This window comes from Myotis brandtii, unplaced genomic scaffold, assembly GCF_000412655.1.
Source record: "Myotis brandtii unplaced genomic scaffold, ASM41265v1 scaffold842, whole genome shotgun sequence".
Lineage (NCBI taxonomy): Eukaryota > Metazoa > Chordata > Mammalia > Chiroptera > Vespertilionidae > Myotis > Myotis brandtii.
In genome coordinates, this window is record NW_005371421.1 from 417,108 (window position 1) to 424,885 (window position 7,778).

Consider the following 7,778-nt stretch of genomic DNA (forward strand, 5'->3'; position numbering starts at 1 on the left):
GACCTCAGCGAATGTACCTCAATCAGATTGAGGACGTTTTTAGCAAAGGCCAGCTTAGGAGTACCCTAATTAAGTTAATAACAATGTACCTACCTATATAGTTTAAGTTTAAAAAATTTGGCTCTCAAAAGAAATTTCAATCGTTGTACTGTTGATATTTTGCTCTGTTGACTAATGAGTTTGCTGACCACTGGGGTAAGAGATAAAGAATTAGAAGAAATGGTATATTTACCCTTGCCAATGTGGCTCAGTTGTTTTGAGTGTCATCCCATACACTGAAAGGTTTCTGGTTTGATTCCTGGTCAGGGCACATATGTAGGTTGGGGGTTTGATCCCATCAGGACACATACGCAAAGCAACTGATCAATGTTTCTATGTTACAGTGATGTTTCTCTCTCTCTCCTTTCCCCTTTCTCTAAAATCAACACATCCTTTGGTGAGGATTAAATAAATAATTTTTTTAAAAGTGTTATATTCTGAAATAGGAACAACTATTTGATATTGTGTGTTACCAGATGGAGAAACTTCTTAACCCCTCCTCATTCTAGCTGCTAGAGCCTCCATCTGAATATTTTATAAAATAGTTTTTATACTAAGAATAATTACTGATTTGCCAGCCATTTATCAGTTGCTTGCTATGGGGGCTAAAGATGAAGAAGATACAGATCTATCTCTTAAGGAACCGACAACATAGTAAGGAAGATAGAGGATTATATTCACTTTCTATTAGGCTCTTGGAATTTGTAGATTTATTCCCAGTTTTGACTATTTGTGATAGATCCTAAATGTTTATTATATGTTACCTGGTTTTGCTAAGGCAAAATCATTAAGTTATTCATGTAGCCAGTGACTCAAGCAGTGAATTGAAGACTTTCTGTAGGAAGCAGCTTTGATATAAATTGCATGAACTTTGTAAAGAGGAAGATGTAGTATTAAATAAAAGTTTCTGTAAGGTTTGGTCTGTAGTTAGGCTATTGGTCTAAAGCTTATAATGCTGTTCTAGCTGACAACCTACTTTTTTTTTGGTGGGAGGTAGACTTTTAGTTCTTAAAGAAGTGACTTTCCACCTTTTTTATGTCTCCCTTCTACCTTTGCAGGGCTGTCGTAGGTACCTTTGCAGGGTGTCACAGTTTTACTGTCTTTGATCTGGACATTTCTGAGCTTGTCTCTGCAAACTTTTGGAGAAATAATAGTTTGGTGATAACCAAACCTGACTGACGAGCAGAATTAACTCCAAGGAGTATTTTTTGTTGTTGTTTTTAAACAGTTTAATTGAGATAAAATTAACATACTATATAATTTACCCATTTTAAGTATACATTTTAGTTATTTTTTTGTATGTTTATAGAGTTGTGCAAACTTTACCACAATTTAAGAACATTTTCATCATCTCATAAAGAAACCTTATACTCATAGCAGTCATGCCCCATTTCCCCCCTAGTCCTAGGTAACCAACCATGAATTTGTTGGTCTCTTTATGGACATTTCTATATGGAAATTTCATATAAATTTAATCATATAATATGTGGTCTTTTGTGACAGACTTTTTAAACTTAAAATAGTATTTCAACGTTCATCCATGTTGTAGCATGTATTGGAACTTTATCCAAGGGGTGTTTTTGAAATAGATTACTCACCCCAAACCTGTGGAATAAGAATCTCTGAGAGTGGGGCCTGGAAATAAATAAAAAGCCTTTTAAAGGAGAATTCTGACCAGCCAATATTAGAAATCAGTGTATCAGATCAGAGAATTCGAGCTTGGCCCTGCTCTCCTATGGCCACTTTTAAATCCTACACTTTTCCATTTGAAATGTAAATATTTTTGGTATTTTTCACACACATTCTTGTCTTTCTTTCCTTTTACTCTAACATGTAGACACAGATACTATTAATTCTGGAGTCTATATTCATTTTCTTGTATAAGCACCCTTTTTGTTATCCACATGTGGTTGTTGGGTTGGATGGTTATGTCTCAGATAATTGTTATTTCCTCTTGGTGAATATGAATAAAACTATTGAGAGATATGAGTACAAACAATCTGTATACTTTAGATGATGGAAATAATTTCTTTTTCAGGGCACATGCTGCTAAACTTAAGTCGTGACAAGCAAGATTTTTTAAAAGAAGTTGTAGAATCCTTTGCCAATAAAAGTGGTCAATCTGCATTGTATGATGCTCTGTTTTCTGGTCAGTCACCTAAGGATAGCTCTTTCCTCGGTAGTGATGATATTGGAAACATTGATGTGCAAGCACCGAAAATTGACGATTTGGCTAGATATGATGTTGGTAAGTTGTATCTTTTAAAGAAAACATTTTGAATCTTAATTTTTTTATATTAGGAGAAAAAGAAGCAGAAAGGGAAATAAATTGTCCATAATCTTATTACCCAGAGCAGCAGTCGCTAACCGGTGGTGCTCAGACCACTGGTGGTCCGTGAGGTCCAAAAGGCTGCTGACCGCTGGTTTAAGAAAACCTTTGGAGCAGTAGTCGCCAAATGGTGGTCTGCGGGGTCCGAAAGGTTGGCGACCACTGACCCAGAGATAATGAGTTAAGATTTTCCTGTATTCCTTTCAGGTGTTTTTTTCGGGGAGGAGTGGTGGTGGAGGTGTAAGAGGTTGGTAGTGGGTTGTGGTGGCATATGTCTTTCTCCTAAATAGTTGTTTATACTTCTACATATGATTTGTCTTTCAGCAATTCTCTCCCATCATATCTACCTTTGTAAATATGATGTTTAATGGCAATATTATCTGTTTCATGAATTAATCATAATTTGCTTGCTGCTTTTTATTGTTGGGTATTCAAGTCATTTCCAGTTTTTTCACTATTAAAAATAAACTGTGGCCCTGGCTAGCGTCGTTCAGTTGGTTGGAGTGTTGTCCCGTACCCTAAAATGTTGCGGGTTTGATTGTGTCAAGGCACATACCCAGGTTGCCGGTTCGGTCCCCTGTTATGGGCATAAGCAGGAGGCAGTCAACTGATATTTCTCTCTCTCTCTTCTTCTCTCCCTCTTTACCTTCTCCCTCCCTTCCTTCCTCTTTCTAAAATCAATTTAAAAAATCAATAATACTATGATGAAAAATAATATAAAATGTCTCCATTTCAAATTTTTCAATAGATTCATAAAAATAATTACTGGGACAAAGTTGATGAACATGTTTAAATCTCTTACAAATTGCCAGAAAGGCTGTACCTCTCTATGCATCCAGAAGCTCATAACTTTTTCAGTACTGAATGTCTTCTATGAGAAAAATTCTCTTCACTGTCCTAATGGATTAATGTTGTGGTAGCCCATTGTTTTAATGACTCTTTACTGAAAGGCAAATCTATTGTTTCAAGATTTCTTAGTGGGTAGCTATTTATTTGGCCCTTGTCAGATTTTGTTTTATTGAGTTCTAGTGAATCTTTTTTTTCTTTTTTCATCAGATGGACTTGAAAAGAACTGTCTCTATTAACTTTTTAAAATTCCTAGACATAAGTGTGAATACCTTTAATAAGAACATTAACGCCCAGCCTGGCTGGCGTTGTTCAGTGGTTGAGCGTTGACCTGTGAACCAGGAGGTCATGGTTTGATTCCTGGTCAGGGCACATGCCCGGGTTGCAGGCTAAATCCCCAGTAGGGGGTGTGCAGGAGGCAGCTGATCAATGATTCTTATCATTGATGTTTCTATCTCTCTCCCCACTCCCTTCCTCTGAAATCAATAAAAATATGTTAAAACACATTGCGTGCCGCATAGAAATCTCTAAGACATACGCCAGTGACCACACGTTTTTGGGCAAACTGCACATTATTTAAATCATCATAATGCACTTTAGGTATTGTTTTTCAATAATTATAACATTTTTATTTACAAAAACAATTAAACAATTAAAGTTCCTAGTACTTTTTTAACGTATGGTACTGCGTAAAACATTTTCCTCTATGAAGAGGGACCAAACAAAATTTACATAAGTATCTAGATTCACTCCTTTTTCCATGGGCGTGAAAAACAAGAACACTCATGAGCGGTCCTTAACAGATGGCGCGTGAAACACGAGAAAACTCCTGAGCGGTACGAAATGTGTTAAAAGAAAAAAAGAAAAAGCCCTGGCTGGTTTGGCTCAGTGGATAGAGTGTTGGCCTGCGGGCCAAAGGGTCCCGGGTTGGATTCCAGTCAAAGGCACGTATCTTGGTTGCAGGGCTCCTCCCTGGCCTGGGCCCTGGTCAGGGCTTGTGCAGGAGGCAACCAATCGGTGTGTTTCTCTCACATTGATGTTTCTCTCTGCCTTTCCCTCTTTCTGTCACTCTCCCTAAAAATCAATGGGAAAATATCCTTGGATAAGGGTTAACAAAAACAAAAAGAACATAAGACTTTGCTTGTCATAGACTTTTCCCCAGCTCTGATATAGAAAATTAAGATATATTTAATGTGAGTCAGTTGTTGGCAAAACTGATGACATATAAGAAGTTTTCAAAGCCAATTTCTCCCCTTTATTTCAGGTGCCATCCGAGCACATAATGGTAGCCTTCAGCACCTTACCTGGCTTGGTTTACAGTGGAATTTGTTGCCTACCTTACCTGCAATTCGAAAATGGCTGAAACAGCTTTTTCATCATTTGCCTCAGGAAACCTCAAGACTTGAAACAAATGCACCTGAGTCAATATGTATTTTAGATCTTGAAGTAAGCAAAGATTTTAGCAAATTAAATATTTTGAGCTTTAAAAATTTTTTTCTAACTTAAATTGTTTTTCTTTAAATAAAACAGGTATTTCTACTTGGGGTAATATATAACAGCCAGTTACAATTAAAGGAAAAATGTAGTTCTCACTACAACTTCTATCAGCCACTATGCTTGCCATTTCCTGTGTGTAAACAACTTTATACAGAGAGACAAAAATCTTGGTGGGATGCAGTTTGTAATCTAATTCACAGAAAAGCAATGTAAGTAGTAAAACAAAAACATTCCTTTAACTTACTGCATGGGTTTATTATTTAAAGACCCATTTAATTTAAAAACTTATTCCCTAGGTATTTAATTTAATGTAGTGTGATGATTAACAAACACATGTGTTGAAATGCATGTTTATAAATCAACTTTATTAAATAACAATATTTTTTTAGCCCTGGAACCTCAGCAAAGTTGCGACTTCTAGTTCAGCGCGATATAAATGCTCTAAGGGGCCAGGAAAAACATGGCCTTCAACCTGCTCTCCTTATACATTGGGCCACATACCTTCAGAAAACGGTGAGTTTATTAAAGTATAAGTATTTTTAAAAACATATCTTATTTTTTTTTAAGTCATAAACTTTTCGTTGAAAGTCATTCAGTTCTAAAACAGATATGTTAGGAGAAATTTATTTTTTTAATCTTGCTACATAGTTGTTAATATAGTTAATATATAAGCACTTTGAACGGTGGTCTGACATAATAAATGTTACATAAGTATTATCTGTTGTTATGACTACTTAATAATTAAGTTATAATTTGTCCAGCCGGAAATTTTTTTACATTCAGTAGCATATGGCTTTGTAGGAAAGGGCATTTATAGATCTTTGTAAATAGTTTTGGTCTGTTCTGTGACAAGATGTTTAGCCCTTTGACTAAACTGTCACACAAAGTAGCAGATTTTGGCTATCCAAAAGTGGCAATTTTACTTTTCTATTTTTTATTTTTTAAAATACATTTTATTGATATTTTACAGAAAGGATGGGAGAGGGAAAGAGAGTTAGAAACACTGATGAGAGAGAAACATCAATCAGCTGCCTCCTGCACACCTCCTACTGGGGATGTGCCTGCAACCAAGGTACATGCCCTTGACCAGAATCAAACCTGGGACCTTTCAGTCCGCAGGCTGACGCTTTATCCACTGAGCCAAAGTGATTAGGGCAAAAGTGGCAATTTAAAAAAATGGATTGGGCTGCCTCATTAGGCTAGTGTCATTGGAAATGTTTAATAGTTGAGTCTAGCCATGCAGTTGAGTCTAGCCATGCAGTTGTGGCTTAATGGTTGAGTGTCAACCTATGAACCAAGAGGTCACGGTTGTATTCCCAGTAAAGGCACATGCCTGGCTTGTATGCTTGATCTCCCAGGTGGGAGGCCTGAAGGAGGCAGCTGATCAATGATTCTCTCTCATCATTGATGTTTCTATCTCTACCTTTCCCTTCCTCTCTGAAATCAATTAAAAAATATATATTAAAAGAAAGAAAGGGAAGTGTTTAACAATTGAGTCTGGAGTGACCACTGGTATTAGGTAGGTAGTTACTCTCCTATTGGAGAATTGAGGATATGACTTGAGATTCTGTTTTGCTTTGATTTGAAATTTAACCAGTTTCTCAGTCATTTATAAATGCATTTTTAGGTCTGATCATTTGTATTCCTTAGGTTGTGTGCTCCTAACTTTCTATTTTATTTTAGGGCAGCGATCTTAATTCTTTTTATGATCAGCGGGAATACATAGGCAGAAGTGTTCATTATTGGAAGAAGGTTTTGCCATTATTGAAGATGATCAAAAAGAAGATTAGTATTCCTGAACCTACTGACCCTCTGTTTAAACACTTTCATAGTGCAGACATCCAGGTAATGGAGGGTCCCTTGGTTAATTAACAGGGGATGTGGATTTCCAGTATGCAAACAAATAAATGGAGGCATAAACTGCTTAAATTAATTGCCTGACTATTTAATGGTAGTCTTGCTTTCTAAATGCACTAGTTGTTACAAATAAAATATGGCACAAAAGAGTACTGAGTTATTAATCTCACTAGAACATACAGAATCTTTGGGAAATCATTTGGGTTTGATATTCTGGGTTGAGGCAGTGTGACTAAAAATTACTAAATGTCTCTAGGCATCTGAAATTGGTGAATATGAAGAAGAAGCACACATAACATTTGCTATACTGGATGCAGTTAATGGAAATATAGAAGATGCTATGACTGCTTTTGAATCTATAAAAAATGTTGTTTCTTATTGGAATCTTGCATTGGTAAGTAGAAGTACATGAATTAAAAGTTTTTGTTTTAAAAACCTAATTGGTAATTGCTTTGGCAGCACATACATTAAAATTGAAATGATACAGAGAAGATTAGCACGGCCCACTGCAAAGGTGACATGCACATTTGTGAAGCGTCCCATATTTAAAAAAACAACAAATAGTAAAACCCAATTGTTACATAAAAGCATTATTTGTATAGATTTTTCACAGAAAAGCAGAAGACATTGAAAATGATGCCCATTCTCCTGAAGAACAAGAAGACTGCAAAAATTATCTGCTAAAGACCCAGGACTACCTAAAGAAGATTTTAGATGACAGTGATTCAAATCTTTCAGTAGTCAAGAAAGTAAGTTGCAGGTTTTTTGTTCTTTCTTATTATTGACAATTGGTTGATAAGTATTTTTGCTTTGGTGTTATAATTTGGTCATTTCAAAAATGCTCAGTAATAACTCATAATGCACAAAAGGGGGGTATGTGTTTAAATATTTGAATAGCATTGCTTTCTCAGGTTTGGTGTTTCTTTTTTAAAATTGAGAGTCTATGTTTATACTGTCACAAAAATACTTGTTGGGGAATTAGAAAAGGTTTCTAAGATGACTTTTTTTTTTTAAGAATGTATTGCTATCTAAGACTAATTCTTTATTTTATTTTATTTTAAAATTTTATTACAAAGGGTATTACATATGTGTCCTTTTTTTTTTCCCCGCCCTTGACAATCCCCTGGCCTTCCCTACCCCCCAGTGTCTTATGTCCATTGGTTATGCTTATATGCATGCATACAAGTCCTTTGGTTGATCTCTTACCCCC

The 7,778-nt window shown here is 35.9% G+C and overlaps 1 protein-coding gene across 4 annotated transcripts in view; it reads left to right on the forward strand.

The window, feature by feature from the left end:
• Positions 1-7,778, forward strand: part of RANBP2 (RAN binding protein 2) — a 99,413-nt gene that overhangs the window by 45,414 nt on the left and 46,221 nt on the right. For all 4 annotated transcript variants that reach the window (XM_005884659.2, XM_014532095.1, XM_014532097.1 and 1 more), the window contains 7 exons: positions 2,078-2,287; positions 4,479-4,660; positions 4,745-4,920; positions 5,101-5,224; positions 6,395-6,556; positions 6,825-6,962; positions 7,171-7,317. In XM_005884659.2, the coding sequence (XP_005884721.1) occupies positions 2,078-2,287; positions 4,479-4,660; positions 4,745-4,920; positions 5,101-5,224; positions 6,395-6,556; positions 6,825-6,962; positions 7,171-7,317 (1,139 nt within the window). The remainder of the gene's footprint in view (positions 1-2,077; positions 2,288-4,478; positions 4,661-4,744; positions 4,921-5,100; positions 5,225-6,394; positions 6,557-6,824; positions 6,963-7,170; positions 7,318-7,778) is intronic.